Here is an 18,658-nt window from a genome sequence, read left to right as displayed (position 1 = left end):
ACTATCACCTTTACTTTTTTAACTTTGCTCTAGAGCATGCCATTAGTAAAGTCAAGGATAACAGAGAGGGTTTGGAATTGAACGGGTTACATCAGCTGCTTGTCTATGCGGATGACGTGAATATGTTAGGAGAAAATCCACAAACGATTAGGGAAAAAACGGGAATTTTACTTAAAGCAAGTAAAGGAATAGGTTTGGAAGTAAATCCGAAAAAAACAAAGCATATTATTATGTCTAGTGACGAGAATATTGTACGAAATGGAAATATGGAAATTTATCCTTTGAAGAGGTGGAAAAATAGGTGGGATATGATGATAGAGATTGGATTAATCTAGCTCAGGATAGGGATCAATGGCGGGCTTATGTGAGGGCGGCAATGAACCTCCGGGTTCCTTAAAAGCCAGTAAGTAAGTAAGTAAGTAAGTAAGTAAGTAAGTAAGTAAGTAAAGTACAAATATTTACATACAGAAAACTTTATAAATTTTACAGAAGAAAGAGTTCGTCCAAAGGGCTGGATTCGGAAAGAGTACCTAAAACGCTCATTGCATTTCCGTGTTGAATAGCAATACTTCAGCGTTGACGCAAATAAGTAGTGCAACGGCGATCACCAGTAAGGAGATCAAAATTTGACCGATTTGAGATACCAAATCTTTAGCGTCATCATTCCAAGGACCGAAGATTTCCACAGAAAAGGGGGTAAATATATAATTGTCTAAAAGATGTGCATATTTATTGATTTTTTTCCTTCACGGCTAATACAGCAGGAGCAGATGCTGCGCGTCTGGAGGTATTCGGAAAATAATAGTCATATATAATTAGTATGTCATATAATTAGTTTTATCCACATTTATCTTTAGTCTCTATTTATTGTACTCATATTTCAATTTCTTTTCATTATATTATATTATGTTAAATTAGCTATAACAGTTGGCTATTACTAATTGATAGTTTGCAAATAAAAAGCTTTCTGAATATAAATTTTGAATAAAGATGGTGAGTGATAACAACCTTGACGTAAACTTTAGGTGACAAGAAAGGTATCAGGTAATCTCGTTCCTATTTCAATTTTATCTGTAGAATTATGGTATAATTTCTTAATATTTTAAACCAGTTGTTTATTTATTGTACTATTATGTAGAATTTCCCATAATTTTTAACGGCACACTGTCGCATGGCTTTTCTCCATCAATAAAAATAATAAATGTGAAGTTGATTTCTTTAACTTTCTTCTCAATCACTTCACATAAAAATAAGATCGACGATTGACTTTCCAACTCTGAAACTTCTTGTTCTTCATTTTCCATATATTAATTATATTATTCTTTCGGATATTATTTTAATAGTTCCCCATATATCCTACTAAAAATGTATTATTAACAGTAACCCCTCAGTAATTCCTGCACTCATCCTCCTTACCCTTTCGTCGGTAATAAATATCCGACTTACCAATCTTGTGGAATTTCTTTTCCATTAATACACTGTTCCAATAACCTTTTGTATTTTCTAAACAGTTTACGTGATCCGTATTTTATTAACTCCGTAGGTATTCCATCAATGCCAGTATCTTTATTATTATTTTAAGGGTTGAATTATTACTTCTATGGGTCACTGCTTGAGTCAGCCGTAGCATTACATTAGTAAGAATCTCGTGGTTAGGATATGTGAGCTAGTGGAAACGTAGCGAGGGAGAGACGCTTCTCAGACAACTTTCTTCTCCCTCTGACGCGCAGGTAGGTTTCACGAGATAACGAATGGCCTATAACAGTCTAGTTTTACTTGCATATAATCTCCATCTCCTATATTTTCATTAAATCCTTCATATCTACATCAATTTACATATATTTACTTCTGTTTTATGTTACAATAATTGCATACACATTTCAATTACTCTCTCACCACGATCAGTTAATAGCTTATTACATCCTCCCCAATAATTCCGACTATTTGGTGGAAACCAAGTACTCAAACGAAATCCGCCTTTAACACTTAAGTACTCGCGAACTATTTTGTGACATAAGTACTCGCGTGAGGGTCAAAGTGACCCCCAAGCAAAATTACGAATTAAAATATAAAATTCATAGTTCCACGCAAACTTTCTAGCTCATATGGGTCATTACCTGACATAATGTTCTTAAGTAATAATTTGCATGTATAGGCCTATACACCACAAAATTAAAAGTAATAATTTGCATGTATAGGCCTATACACCACAAAATTAACACTGTAATACTTGTGGACTGATTTGTAACATTAGTAGTCGCGTGGGGGTTAGAGTGATCCCAATTAAAAACACGAATTAAAACATGAAATATCCTGGTTCTGTGTAAATCTTCTAGCTCATACGAGTATGCATCATTACTTGCCATAATCTTCTAGCGTAAGAGATTTCACGTATAGAATCACAAAAATAACACTATACTACTTGTGGACTAATTTATGACATTAGTAGTCGCGTGGGGGTCAATAGAACACCCAGCCTAGAAAATTTAAATCAACGCAACAAATGACAGTGATAAACTGGAAGTTATCATGTAATCGTATTGCCGACACCCTTTCAGGAAGGTACTGATAAGCTAGGGAATGTAGGCAACAGCGTAAAAATAATACAAACCAACATATAACACTGGGGGTCAACATGATCCCCACGCGACTACTTAAATGTTAAAGTCTTTTTATCTACACAAATCCTATGGAATTAGATAGCGGGAAGCAATCAGCCATTACAGCTGAGTGTTATTTTGCTAATCAAGCTTTAATGGTAACAAAGCAGCGATTAATATAATATCTGAGGCATATGACTCCATAATTTATTAATAAATTTATTCTCTTCAGAGAAGGGTGTAGTGGAACTCACAGTTTCAGAAATACTAACTGTATTAAAATATATATTCTTTGGAAGACAAGTGCATATAAAGAGATTACATTGCATTACACACAATGGTAAGAAGTGTACATAAATATAAAACGTGCAAAATACATCTCATTTTTAAATAGTCCCTCGTACTAATACTGTGATGCAGCGGTTCAACCTTTTTAATGGCGTACCACCATTTTTAACTTAGGAATTTTGCTGTACCACTAATCAAATTTATTATGGGAAAACGTCATGTGTCACTCCCAGGGTTCATTTAATTAAGAAACAGCAATTACTCTTCGAATTTATTCAATGGTATGTTCCATAAAATATATAGAAAACAGCTATGTATTTTTATATCTTATGGTAATTTATATTTTTATTTAAAACTTTAAATACCATCCAGCAGTGTTTCGCGTACCACCAATGGTGCACGTACCATAGGTTGAGAACCGCTGTTGTCATGTATACCAAACAGTACATACTGTAAAATATCTCACTCTGCATACATAATTTTCCCCAATACCGATCACGGACGTGTAGCAGGGCTTAAAAATATTCTCGCATTCAATATGACAAGGATTCTTAGTCCTGGAAATATTTTCATCTAATACAATTTGCACTTAAAATATTTTCTAGCGAAGAGCTTTAAACATGTTCCTAGGTGTGATCAACATACATTTAATCACTTTTTATAACGATGCACAACATAGTAATTTTGGGTTCATAACGATGAAGTGAATATTCAGTAGATTGATTAGTTCACGGTGCATCTCATAAAAGTAAATAAGAAAGAAAATTAGTGTTTACAATATGTTATGATCACTGTTTGATAGATAAAACCTGAATATTCAACTCTTACCTACTTCACTAAGTAAGAAATGCGGATATGTGTCAAGATGTAATGCCATTGCGGAAACTTTAATTCACAACCACACAATAAGTGCAGTAAAACCTCTTTTTAACGAATCTCTGGGGAATTAATTTATTTCCTTAAATTCCTACTTTTTAAAGAGAGTTTTCATTTAATATGGCCAAGGAAGGAATGAGAGTAGAAATTAATACAAGCATTGGCCACTTAACTGCAGTATAACCGGTATATATTATTAATAACCATTAACTTCACTATTAACAGACACACCACAGAATCACAATAAAATATTTTAAGTAGCTACTGTAATTAAATTCACAGCAAACACTGTAATTTTTCTACAAATAAGATCTTCGCTTCAGCTTGAATCACTATAAATCGAGATTGTGATGCATGCTATCGACTGCGGTGTATTGCTGCTATAGCGTTGCTTTGGTGCGGCCATACAAAGTACAGATATCGATCACAAACATATTTGGAATTTCGATAAAACGAGTTGAATATTCGCAAATCCATTCAAATGTATTAGGCCTATATGGACGCAAGATGTTCCTTAAAGCGGGGTTTCGTAAAAACAGGAATCAACTGTACCACATACATTTTTAGAAGACATAAGAGTTCAGTTCCAGATCACATATAACAGATTGATCAGCCTCATGAGCTTTGAAGGCAACAACTTTTATCAATTTCACTATCCTGACATCTAGCGACTGCATAAGAAGTCACGTTATAACTCTAATTTGAATTGCATGGAGCAATACCGTACTTCTATCTAGCGGTCGTTATCAATTGACAGTGGCGATCCTGGTCGTTTGTTCTCTTCCACATGCTATCGTTTTTAACATGGTGATGGCCAATCTGTTATATACTGGATAGAAGGGGACAGATGCACCAAGATTTAAGAGACTATTGTACATATTAAACGTAAAAAAAAAGTATTATACTTTTCCTTCAATGAAGCACCGATAAGCAGAAAAAAATAGTCTTTGCCCAATGTTTGCAGCACTCTAATGGCGATAGTGGCCCGAGAGAAATGGTTGATTGCTATACAAGCAGATAGATAAAAATAATCGGAACAGTTAATGTCCTGAATCTTTTTTGTGCATATCAAACCGTTTAGCCAGGAATTTCAACTGAATTATTGCGAAAATCTTTAAAATAAATCTAGCAACGCAGCGCCCTGTCATGAGTACAGCAAACGGGGAGGGAAAGGTAAGAAATCTACAAGAGTCAATACACAACCTCGCATCATGGGCCAACAAAAATGGTTTCGACATCAACCTATCAAAAACTGTGCAGATGGTATTCAGAAAGGGTGGTCGACAGGCTGAAGGTGATCACATCCAACTCCAGAACAACGCTCTTCAAATCACAAACGCCTACAAATACCTTGGAGTAACACTCCAAACAACAGCAAGATCCTTTAGAATACACACGAAAGAAAGAGCGGCAGCAGCAATAATAGCTATCCATGACATACAGAATATCACACAACTGTCGCTTGAAACAGCCATGAAATTGTTTGAAGCAAAAGTGCTCCCCATCTTAACATATGGAATACATTATCACATTGACTATCCTTAGCTACAGAGATCTAAACGCTTTAGAAAAAGTGAAAGCAAGATTCCTAAAAGCCGGAATAGGGATCTCCAAATTCGCACCATCTAGACTAGCATATGAGTTAGCATGCGAAACTTTCCTTGTAGAAGATCTACGCACCCAGTTTGTACTACCAGCTACCAAACAAGAAGCAGCACTGAAAGAGGAAAGACAACAGAAGAGAAATGAAGTACCGAACGACTTCTACGCAATGGACGCGATGAGCGATCAGAACTGGACTGGACCAAACAACAAGATCCGCAGTGCAGTGACAAGACTGGCAGTGCATGGGTATCACCACAAACTCTGCAGAAGGGCAAACTATCACGACCCATCACCGGAATGCGTGTGTAAACTGTGTGTCAAACCATGTGGAAGGTATCACTTCAGTGAGTGTTTAAAGAGAAAATCGCTGCTGGAATACAGCAGAGCCCAAAACTAATGCACTTTCGTGCGCACTTCTTCTTATTAAATGTAAGAAGTGCAGGCCGCGCTTGGTAGAGTTATTGCAGTAGCCGTGATGTTGCCAAATGCTTCATAGAAATGTAACGATTTCCTCTAAAACGATAATTAATGTTCGAGAAAAAAAAAACATATTTAGATGTTTCAAATCTCTCCACTTGATTTATTACTAGTTTCATTTTGCAGAAGAGGTTACCATCCACCCTGTATGTGATCAGGGGTTCAGTCAATATTCGTCCAACATTACTGCGCTGTTGCGAAACTGCTAGCAGGAGAGAGAGAGAGGAAGACAAAGAGAATTCGTTACGTGTCGAATATACAATAAAATTAATGCATATCCACGTCGCAATCCTGTCATAAGCCACTCGCCCTATACAAGCTCCGCCTGTCCCCGCCTCATATGTCTTCTAAAAGCGTATGAACATAGGAAACTATTCTTTAAAACGGAAACGTTGAACCGAAATTTTACAGTATTTCTATTTTTGTAAGAAAAAAAAAGGTAGTAAAAAAATATTACAAAAAGAAAATTTAAACATAACAATACATTCATTATTTTCAAAATGCATTACGTAGGCCTATTTCATTATTTTTACAAATTGGTTGTTTTTTAAAACATGAACAGAAATATAATTTCCAATTTACAAATATTTAAATATAATATTAGTTGCCATTAATAAGTGATCCAGTTGTGATTTAGATTTTATACGGCAATACTATGCACATGTTGCCAACATATATATTACCATATCAAAGATTTGGATGAATGATGATGATTAATGGTTTTAAACAGCATTCTTAATAGTATCCCAATGTGTTTTAATTGGTTTATTTTACGACGCTTTATGAACTGTGATGGTTTTCTAACATCTGAGTGAAATGAAGGCGATAATTACAGCGAAATGAATCCAGGGTCCAACTGCGAAAGTTACCTAGCATTTACCCTTAATGATTTGAGGGAAACCCCCACAAAAAACCTTAACCAATTAACTTGTCCAAACCACGATTTGAACCCGGGAACTATATGCTTTCTTCAGGGTTAAATTTCATGTAAATTACTTAACCTAATTATGACTTAATTTTGTTTTATGTGTAATACCTTTCCTGGAACGCAAGTTTACTTTACGGAATTCTTAACAAAAGAGAACATTTTGAATATGGACAGTTTAATGATTTATATGCAATTTAAAAAACACGTACCTTTTTGTATGGATCTGGATGTATAACAGTCCAAACATGTTGATACACAATTTAAATGTGTAAATTCTATAAAACTTGGTTCCTTTTAATGCTGAAATCCAAGAAGAGTGTATGGAGAGCCAGAAACGGGTATGCAAAAAATATTGACTTGTTCCCTTTTACAAATTCCTGATTTAAGTTTAATTATGGCAACCATATGGTCAACGAGTCTGGGCATTCATGTTCTTGTGAGCCACTTATTTTTTTTAAATAGGCTATAATGAACATTTACGCATTTCATAAGCAACATTAGCGTTAGAACAGTTAAAAAATAAAATCTTAAAAAAAATATATATATATATATATATATATATATATATATATATATATATATATATATATATATAAAATGATATCCGTTCTACACTTCACTAAATTAAATGACCTACTGTTAGAATTTCTTTCTATCATTCTATAAAATTGTAATGAATACCTTTCTTTTTGTTTCAGACTTCAAATATTTCCTAACTATACGATTTACATTTATAAATCATATTGATGATTTTTTGGAAATTTGTTTTTTTTTTTTTTTTTGTTTTTTGTTTTTTTTTTCTCCTCCGTGATTGTATAGTAAAGAAGTACGCCTACATTTTGAAAAACACATAATTACATACACTCCTAAAATTATCAAGTTAAAGATAGGTTTCTTCATAAAAAATCTAAGAACAGTTTTAAGCCTCTGTCACAAACCAAAAGTTAATTTTTTCTTCCGACCCTGAGTAACTACCACTGTAATGTGTTAGGTTAAGTACTACACTAAGTACTACTAGAAAATCAATTAATTCTACTAAGTTAGTAATTACTAAAATTACTACGTATGAGATTACTGAAAAAAAAAAACAACTATGATTAAACTTTGACACACGTGTATTGTGAAGTCTTAATTCTTAACTGTTGCTTTAGGAAGGCCAGCTTCTGTAAGGAGATGATGATGTGGTTCTTTCAGAACTTGTGGTCCTGAGCCCACTCGTGTATGAATAATGTATTTCAGTAGTCCCGGCTCTTGGGGCTGCATTCCCATGCGATCATAGAATTCCTTTAAACAAAATAGAAACATTTACTTTAAACATATTTATGTTAAAAGTACATGCAGGGTGCGAATTAACGGGGGAGATGGGGGGGGGGGAATTTCCCCCCTGTTGGAAAGTTATCCCCCTCTCATAAATTTATATTTACATCCCTGCCAGAATATAATTGTTTTAATACGAGTATACTTCATAAACTACAGTATAAAGTAAGCAAAAATGTAATACTGTTGTATTATCATCACCGACAAGCTGACAGCAGTCAATAACTTAGGAATTACACGTCTTATCTTAAGTCTGCTCATGGATATAGTTATTATTATGATCAAGATACGAGACAAGCCACTCAGTGCAACCAAGCGTTGAGCCGTATCGAATGAGGATAATAATAATTTTATGTAGGCCTATGGTATTTCTATCTAGGATTCTATCCCCGCCCTCATTTGAAATATTAATTCGCACCCTGAGTATATGTATTGATGAACACACAACTTGACACCAATTGAAACTGAATTTAGATTTCATGAGTGTACCTAAAAGTACTTCCTATTACAACTTTCCAAAATTCAATCATATAGAGCAGACGTCTCCAAAGCCTACTCGCGAGTAAGCCCCTGAACGGAACCGAAGCCATGAACCGTAATGAGAGCGTTCCGCCTCACCCATCCCCACCTATACTTTACTCAATGTCTATGCGCAAACGAAGAGCAGTGGCGGACTGCCATTATTATTGTGTTGGTCGGAGTGTTCCACCGTTTTACATTGGTTTCTAATCATGGACGTAGTACATTCAAGGATGAAAGGGAAGAGAAATTTTTTTGTATTAGTGGGGAGAATGTGAAATGCTTAATTTGTTCGAAAATTCTTAAGGGTGTGTTAAAATTCAACATGCGACGACAATACTCGACTTTTCACAAAGAATATCATACAATTACAGGCATGTTGGCCATGTGAAAATAATTTATTTTGGGGCTATCTGTATAATTGTTGGTTATACATAATAATCAGTATATTACAATACGTTTACATCAGTTCCGCTTGACAAACATATAGTTTTTTGTTTAATTTTAGGTGAAATGCGTAGGCCTACAAATATTTTGATAAATATAAAACAAGAAAATACAAACACAAATCACACACGTGTCCTCAGTCTTAAACAAAAAAATGTTTCTTGCTAGCTATGTTCTAGCTTGGAATATTGGAAAATCAATTAAGCCCTTTACACAAGCATCATTTGTAAAATCGTGCATACAGGACGTTACTAAAATACTGTGTCCAGAACAAAGTCAAAGTTTAAGAAAATTAAATTGTTTCCAATTACAGTTCAGAGAAGGAATTTCAAGACTGTAAATGTAATTGAAACTGAAGTCGAAACCACAATTAACCAGTTTGTAGCTTACTCACTTGCATTGGACGGAAGCACAGATAGAAATGGCAAAGCTCACCTAGCCATTTCCATCCGAGGAGTTAATGAAAATTTTACTGTGGCTGAATGTCTTCTAGATGTAATTACAAAATACAACTGGAGAAGATCTTTTTCAGGCACTAAAGGCACCATAGAACAGAAGAGGTTGAATTTGCAATGGCTTGTGTCAATAGCAGGGTTCCAACTTCATAGTATGTTAAAATAATATACAAACGTATTATATTTTTTATTCTTTTGATGTTATTATTTATAAACATCAGCAGACCGTTGCTGCGATCCCCCACTGATCGCTCCCATATGTTGAGGTACGATTCTCTTCCCCTTCTCTAGCCTTACAGCACACTGTGTTTGGCGGACAGCATCGAGAGCAGGAATAACGGTACGCTTTTTGGAGACCTCTGATATAGAGTTTCTCGTTATTTCCCTATGGACAAGCGATTTTGAAGATTTTTCTCGTGCAAAAAACACTCTTCACAATCTCACTAGTGATCCGTATGCGATATAATAAGACAATAGTACACTGGTGATATTTCGTCTGCGAGAAGGTGTCTGTGCGCAAGGTCACCAGTGTAGATGTTGATGCGAACAATCCTTACAGAATTCACACAAGTCTCGGTGACTGATGAATAGGGAGCGGAATTTGGGCAAAAACCTATTTTTTTCCTTGATACATACAGGCTTGCGATTTAATATTTACATTTTTCATGGAAATAAAGATATAAATAAAGAGGTTTCATAGCGCCTAAAATGCCTATTTCGACGTTAGTGCCTATATTTAGGTATTTTTTAAAGTTTTGCATCATTTTTGTAAGTGTTTACAGTACCGTTTACATTCCAAGACGGATAACAATTTCTTCCTAACAGTGAACAACACAATAGAGAAGACCTCCGGGCCACTCCTCCTCATTCTTACAATCTTTCAGTCCTAAAATTCGAACTTTCAGTCGGCCTGGGTAGCATAGTCGGTATAGCGCTGGCCTTCTGTGCTCGAAGTTACGAATTCGATTCCTGCTCAGGTCAATGGCATTTAAGTGTGCTTAATTGCTAAAGGCTCATGTCAATAGATATACTGGCATGTAAATGAACTCCTGAGGGACAAATTATTATTATTACTATTATTATTATTATTATTATTATTATTATTATTATTATTATTATTATTATTATATGTTTATATTGTTTGTCCTGTTTATATTGTGCTTGCCCACTTGCAGTGTAAATAAATAACAATTATTATTACTATTATTATTATTATTATTATTATTATTATTATTATTATTATTATATATTCCTCTGTCTGTCAGAAATTTAACACAAATTCGCTTGGTTGTACCCGAATAAGCATTCTCTTACATTCCAAGACAGATAACAACCCCTTCCTTTTTTCTCACCATTTGTAAGTACAGCAGTGAGCGACACAATAGCCACAATAGGTGCTGATCATCTACTGTGAAGCAAACTATGGAAATGTGGTTGATGAATGAAAAACACTAACTTAAAGACATAATGTCTTCATTTTGTGTATACATGTGTACCCTTGTAAAATGTGAAATGCGTGGAAATTTCTTTTAATCCACGAATTTTGCATTAAATAAATGTTGAATCTTATATTAGTGACATTCTTTAACAAACAAAAAATCCTATTTTTTTATTTTATAGAGCCTAAATAAAGGAGTTTAAGAGCCTATTTTAGGCGCCTAAAATGCCACTTTTTAGGGCCTAAAATTCCGCTCTCTACTGATGAATAATATGCTGCAGGTGTAGGAGCCTGTACATTGCCATACCAGTTTCTTGCAGACTTCGAGATAGTTCCGATTAGGCGTGCGAGCAGATAAGATGGCTTCCACAAGATCTTGCAAACAAAGGAGCTGATGCAATTGCATAAGTGTCGCCGAAAGTTGTGGAATGTAAAATCCTCCAACTATAAAAACCGCCTTAAAAAAGGCGCTACAAACAGTCTACCACAATATTTGAAGCATGCGGTCGAACAAGGATCCATGTTACGCTAAAGCTGTTCCGAGAGAAATGTGATTGAAACTAGGATACTAAAATATCAGCTGTGTGAACAAACTGCAAAACATAGACCTATATTCGACTGCACGTTCACAAAAAAGTTTTCAGGTTAAATGTTCTGAAAACATAATGGTGGTAGTAATGATGATTATTATTGTCATCTCTATACCACATTATATTTACTGTGTTCAAATGAACTAAAAGCGAATATAACATTGTAGTACACGCATAAACCCAATAATAATAATAATAATAATAATAATAATAATAATAATAATAATAATAATAATAATAAATAACTATACTTCTACCACAGAAAAATGTATCAAGTTAATAAAAGTTATAAGTGTTTTGCTCTACTGATATGGATATCACTTCGTAATAGCAAAATATTATTACCACTGTTCTTTGTTTCGTGGCGTCATGAGATGTAGGCTATGTATGTTATAAAAGGGACTCTACGATAAATTTAAATTATGGTTTATTTAACGACGCTCGCAACTACAGAGGTTATATCAGCGTCGAAGGTGTGCCGGAATTTTGTCCCGGAGGAGTTCTTTTTACATGCCAGTACATCTACTGACATGAGCCTGTCACATTTAAACACACTTAAATGCCATCCACCTCGGCAGGTATCGAACCCGCAACCTCGAACATAGAAGGCCAGCGCTATACCAACTACGCTACCGAGAGCGACACTCTACGATAAGATTTGCTTAAGTTTAAAAATAAACAAAGCTATAAAAAATGGAATTATACGCGTACATTGTCACTTTTCTTAAGAATGCATTATCTTTCTAAAGCTACATTTGCAGCTTAAGGACACATTACACATTAGGGCGTTACTATTATTTGTTTAACAGTATGCGAGAATCATCTGTCACGACAGACTCTCAAATTACGCATATGCAATGTCCAAAAACAGAAAAGAAATATTATCTCAAACCAAGTATACATCTCAAAATAATCATAATCACAAAGGAACAATCTATTCAACACGCAACAACGATTTTTAAATGCGCAAGTATTCTAAGAAATAAACTGCACAACGATGATGGAAAAGACTAGTAACGGTAAAAGTTTTCCAAAAAGCATTATAACTAGAACTCCGATAGTACAGTTTATATTCTCACGACAGCGACAACACTGACTTTCTAATTCCGGACAATTAGAACAACACACATACTCGTACACGCCACAAGTTTCCGAGACATCTCCTACCGTACGTTAACTTATCTACCACCACTTTTCATCAGAATTCAGAATTAACACTTTTCAAGTCGGATATCACATTTCCATTTCTATCTATTTCAGATTATAACCGGATTTTGCTTCGGTTTATTTCAACTCTTATCCTAACTGTGTACCATGCATTTCTCACACAATCTCGTTATTTCATGTTATTTTGAATACTGGAACACGAATGCACTTCTATCCCAACATCAAACTACATTCTTCCGAGACCATACAAAGGAACGCCAATTTTAATACTCAGAGCCGAATCAACATCTAACCTCATCCAAGTCGAAACAAACCACTTTAAAATATTCTGTTCCCGACCGCACAACAGTTTATACAACCAACATTCCCCAAATTACCCTGTCACGGATATCTTTATAAAAAGCCAGAAATTCATATTTGCTCATTCTAACTCGGATTAAACAAACATTTACTCCTCAGTCCATTTCACAACCAATTCCTGTGAGTGAACGGCGCAAAACTATCACACAAAATTACTACAATTTTACAATTTAAACTATGTCTTCTTATCGCGTTTCTCTTTTCAGCGTCAATGACCTGTACTGAACTATTTACATTACATACTACAACTACATTTCACTGCCCCAGTTTCATATATTAACCCAGATATAACACTTTGATGTCATATCCCATGTACAAACTCCACATAGTCCATATTGAACGAGCCCTCAGTTATGAAATTCCAGCTTCAAAACATATTACACTCCACATTATGTTTCTCACTACATAAGTTCAGAATTATGCTCACTTTCGTCCCAAGTCCTCATTTCTACCAGTTCCGTTTCATGATAGTTTCTGCCAACTTGTTAGTAACTCTCGGCGAACGCAACATTAATCATGAGTGTAAGTATAACCTGTAAAAACGTTGCTACTCCATTTTCTAGATACCTACAAACAAATATCACTTTGACAATACGATGACAAACTCACCATTACAGCGCCAGTCTTTACGTCACTTATTCTATTCATGGCAAAAAGCCTTTACCATCTACAGTATATGCAACTGAATACGTCAACATCCTACACGTTCCATCTTCTAAAAATAAATGAATCGAAATGGATTCGGAAACATTCAAGCGATATTCTCCTTCTCAAATATACATATATCCCAATGTCAATATAAGTGCATAGCGTCAGATACAATGAAGCCACATCATTCTCATTTGTTCTATGCCTAAATATCTCCAATCAGGCTGGGTTTACGTTTAAATTACATTATCGTTATAATTCTATATACAATAGAAACTACTTCTCACAGTTCACAATCTGAACCCCAACACAACAAGCAATAAATTAAAATGTGGCTCAGTTTTCACCGAGCACTACAAAAAATTTTCCAAAGACTCATCAAATGTTTCTCTCCGCGGAAGTCTTTAGTAAAACGCGAAATATTTATGCGTTTTCAAGGGAAACCAGAGATACTCCTCTACTTCACCTTGCACCATTTAACTACAAAACGCAACACTTTTTGTCCTTACACAATTTAACAATTAAACGCAACAATTCTTGCGCGGAAACCCAGCATCCCACTCCCAACGAAAACATTACTTCTACACGTACAGGCTTTTCTTACTTCCCAAATCGACAATTAACTGTATTTTCTGCTACACTCTTTCACTCTTCTTCTAACATTACAATTCACTTCGTTCCAAAATACGATTTTTTCACACTTCAAATATACCAACTCTACCTGATGACATCTACCGGCCAATTTCAAGAACTACGCTTAACGTACACTAACAAAAAACATAGCCTACCGGTATTCTATCCTTTCTCTCTCTTTCACATCATTGAAAACCAAAGCAAGTAGTCACAGTAATCAAGTTGTACGTAGCCCTACTATGTTAGAAAAAATGTTTAAGTTTAAAAACAAACAAAGTTATAAAAAGTGGAATTATCCGCCTAAATTCTCACTTTTCTCAAGAAAGCATTATATCTGTAGAGCTCCATTTGCATCTTTCGGATATCTTACACATTAGGGCGTTACTATTATTTGTTTAACAGTATGCGAGAATTCATCTGTCACGAAGGTCTCCCGACTAAGAAAATGCGATGTCCTAAAAGCAGACGAGAAATATTATCTGAAAACAAGTATACATCTCAAAATAATCGAAATCACAACAGGAACAATCTATTCAACACGCAACAACGATTTCTAAATGCGCTAGTATTCTAAGATCGAAAAAATGTGTATTGGTAAATGTTTTCCAAACAGCATTATAACTAGACCTCCGATGCTTCAATTTATATCCTCACGAAAGCCACAGACACTAACTTTGTAATTCTGGACAATCCGAAGAATACACGTATACGTCACATCTCCTACCATACTTTGAATTACCTTCCGCCAATTTTCATCAGAATCCAACTCACTCACTTATTAATATTTTTAAGCGTCGGATATCACATTTTCATTCCCACCTATTTAAAATTCTAACTGGAGTTTGCTTCGGTTTATTTCAACACTTATCCTAATTGTGTAAAACGCATTTCTCACAAAATCTCGTTACTTCATGTTATTTTCAAAACTGGAACACGAATGCACATCAAACTACATTCTTCCGAGACCATAAAAACGCCAATTTTAATACTCAGAGCTGAATCAATCCCATATCTAATCTTGCCCAAGTCGAAACAAACCACTTTAAAATATTCTGTTCCCCAACCGCACAACAATCCCCAAACTATCCTCCGATTGATATCTTCATAAAAAGCAGAGATACGTCTTTATTGACGCTAGACAGGATTAAACAAACATTTTCTCTTCAGTCCATTTCACAATCAATATTCTTGTTAGAGAACGGCACAAAACTATGACACAAGTTTGCTACACTTTTACAATTCAAACTGTGTGCTCTTATCGCGTTTCTGTTTTCAGCGTCAATGACATGTACTGAACTACTTACATTACCTACTACAACTAGATTTCACTTGCCCAGTTTCATATATCAACCAAGATATACCAGTCTGATGTCATATCCCATGTACAAACTCCACATATTCCTTATTGAACGAGCCCTCACTTATGAAATTCCACCATCAAAATATATTACCCTCCAAATCATGTTTCTCACTACATAAGTTCAGAATTATGCTCATTTTCATCCCAAGTCCTCATTTCTACCAGTTCCCTTTCATTATAGTTTCTGCCAAATTGTTAGTAACTCTCGGCGAACGCATCATTAATCAGGAGTGTAAGTACAACCTGCAAAAACGTTGCTACTCCATTTTCTAGATACCTACAAGCAAATATCACTTTGACAATACGATGACAAACTAACCATTACAGCACCAGTCTTTACGTCACTTATTCTATTCATGGCAAAAAGCCTTTACAGTAAATGCAACTGAATACGTCAACATCCTACAAGTTCCATCTTCTAAAAATAAATGGATCAAAATGGATTCGGTAACATTCAAGCGATATTCTCCTTCTCAAATATACATATGTCCCAAAGTCTATATAAGTGCATAGTGTCAGACACAATGAAGTCACATCATTCTCAGTTGTTCTATGCCTAACTATCTCCAATTAGGCTGGGTTTACGTTTAAATTACATTATCGTTATAATTCTATATACAACAGAAACTACTTCTCACATTTCACAATCTGAACTCCAACACAACAAGCAAAAAATTAAAATGTGGCTCAGTTTTCACCGAGCACTGACAAAAAATTTTTCAAAGACTCATCAAATGTTCCCCTCCACGGAAATCTTTAGTAAAAGGCGAAAGATTCATGCGTTTTGAAGGAAAACCAGAGATACTCCTCTACTTCTCCTTACACCATTCAACAATCAATCGTAACAATTCGTGCGCGGAAACCCAGCATCCCACTCCCAACGGAAACATTACTTCTCCACGTACAGACTTTTGTTACTTCCCAAATCGACAATTAACTCTATTTTCTGCTACACTCTTTCACTCTTCTTCTAACATTACATTTCACTTCGTTCCAAAATACAATTTTTCCCACTTCAAATGCACCAACCCTACCTGATGACATCTAGCGGCCATTTTCAATCGAAAATCGAAATCGAAAAATCGAAAGAGAATTGGGAGGACAAATTTAAAAGGTACGCAAAACGCATCCTTGCAAGCGGTGGGGGGGCTGTACAAAACTAAGTATGTGAGCTCCAAGCTTGTTGGCCACTAGTCCCACTCCGGGTTACGCTGCTGCACTGAAGGAGCTCTAGAAAGTTTTGAAGGGGAAGCCGAAATTGGACGTAACCTCTTAGGTACCACATACGCGAGGGGGACTCAGATTTGATCAAGTGTTCACGCAACGGGGCGAGGAGGAGATGTCTGGTGTTTGCTGTTAGGATGGCGAGACGCTGTCATCTGTTGTTCGATGACAAAGCATGTGAAGGCCGTCGGAAGAAGCGCCGTGAAATCTAAATCTGCAATTTGGGAGGTCCCTGTCCTTTCAAATTGCGACTAATTGAGTGACCGCGTATATTTATAAGTTCTGAACTAGGGCATACGTCGTTTATATTAAAGGGGAATATATATGGGGAAAGGCATATAGGTCCGTGGCTCATTTCTTATAGGGCTCATCCCGACATATGTCTTACGCCTTAGGAAAACCACGGAATACCTTAGGCAGGATGAGTTGTCTCATATATAAGAGACTAGGCAATTTGGCTATTATGTAGGTGGAGAATGTTGTCATGATCCATGTTGAATCGTCTCAATTTTGAGAAAAGCCATTTGGCTATATGATGGCCCAATTACGAAGAGGGAGGAGAGATGTAATTGTTAATTAATTTAGAGTAATTAGGGAGATTCATTGGAATATGAGTGCAGGTCCGTGGCCCATTTCATTTAGGGTGCATCCTCACATTTGTCTTAGCGCCTTAGGAAAACCATGGAAAACCTGAGGCAGGATGAGTTGTCTCAATATCAGAGACTAGCCAGTCGGCTCTTAGGTTGAATTACTCTATGAATCGATGGATATATACTAGCACATTGGCTCTATGATAGTTCCATCGATCAACGAAAGTAGATATTGTTAGGGAGGGATTTTGTTTAGCCCAGTTAAGACAAGGTCATTTTAAAGCGGTTACAATATCCAAAGAGTCTCATGGAGTTGAGTCGTGGCTACCAAAACCTGGGAGTAACGCCAGCCTCCCAGTCCTCCTGTCTCAATAGTATAGCTAATGGACCCGTCTGATGTCTACGCCGTAACCTAGGATCATACTGGCCGAGGCCAGATATGAGCGGGTTGGGGTTAGCACGAGATTCCGCATACAGGTTCCTAGCCAGTCGAGCAATTAACTCGTCTATCGTTGGCAAATCTAGTTCATCATGGAACTTTCTTCTCGAGGCGACTCGGGGGAGATGGGTAATGAGTCGAATCACCTGGTTTTGGATAACTTGGAGTTTACGGAGATGGGACACTGCCGCAAACCCCCATGCGGGTGCGGCATAGGTAATGACAGAGCGAAGGAGGGCCTTATACATGGTAAGTCCTACCATCAGGTTGTCAGGAGTTAAGGCCGCCAGAATTGGATAGTGTCTAACTATCAGCCCGTTGGCCTCACGAAGAAAGGATTGGTGTGAACTCGGAAGGTGAGATGAGAGTCCATAATGATTCCTAAATATAGAATTTGGTTCAACCACGGCATTTCTTGTCCGAAAAGTGTGGGTGGTGGTGGTATGTCTTCGAGCCTCGCTCTTAGTGAAAAGAGTATGGCCTGACATTTCTCTACATTGACCTTGATTCTCCAGTCGTGGAACCACGGCTGGAGGTGATCTAAGATCGACTGCTATCTACGGGACGCTAATCTATAGGTTTTGCCCATCGCCAAGAGGGCAGTGTCGTCTTCATTGATATACAGATGACTACTTCTGCCGTGGATATAGCGAAACGGGAGGTCATTAATGAATATATTGCAAAGTATAGGACCGAT

At 36.2% G+C, this 18,658-nt stretch overlaps 1 protein-coding gene and 2 non-coding genes across 4 annotated transcripts in view; all 3 read right to left on the bottom strand.

Annotated features, from left to right (window-relative positions):
- Positions 1-2,865: 2,865 nt before the first annotated feature.
- The window catches only part of Mvd (mevalonate diphosphate decarboxylase), a 196,682-nt gene continuing 180,889 nt past the window's right edge, over positions 2,866-18,658 (bottom strand). Inside the window, exons 10-11 of one of the 2 annotated variants that reach the window (XR_011330935.1) lie at positions 4,487-8,058; positions 2,866-3,974 (exon numbers count right to left, since the gene is read on the bottom strand). Coding sequence is in view for 1 of the 2 variants with exons in the window: in XM_069818182.1 (XP_069674283.1) it covers positions 7,903-8,058 (156 nt within the window). In the remaining variant the exon portion in view is untranslated. Of the gene's footprint in view, positions 8,059-18,658 lie in introns of both variants that reach the window. The other variant, XM_069818182.1, reaches the window with a different exon arrangement.
- On the bottom strand, positions 14,049-14,167 carry LOC138695415 (U5 spliceosomal RNA). Its single transcript, XR_011331175.1, has one exon. It is a non-coding gene; the product is annotated as a U5 spliceosomal RNA (small nuclear RNA).
- Positions 16,393-16,512, bottom strand: LOC138695411 (U5 spliceosomal RNA). The gene has a single exon (XR_011331171.1). It is a non-coding gene; the product is annotated as a U5 spliceosomal RNA (small nuclear RNA).

The sequence above is a fragment of the Periplaneta americana genome, chromosome 2 (genome assembly GCF_040183065.1).
Source record: "Periplaneta americana isolate PAMFEO1 chromosome 2, P.americana_PAMFEO1_priV1, whole genome shotgun sequence".
Classification (NCBI taxonomy): domain Eukaryota; kingdom Metazoa; phylum Arthropoda; class Insecta; order Blattodea; family Blattidae; genus Periplaneta; species Periplaneta americana.
Note: the sequence above shows the minus strand (reverse complement) of the source record. Positions and strands in the feature narration are given on the sequence as shown.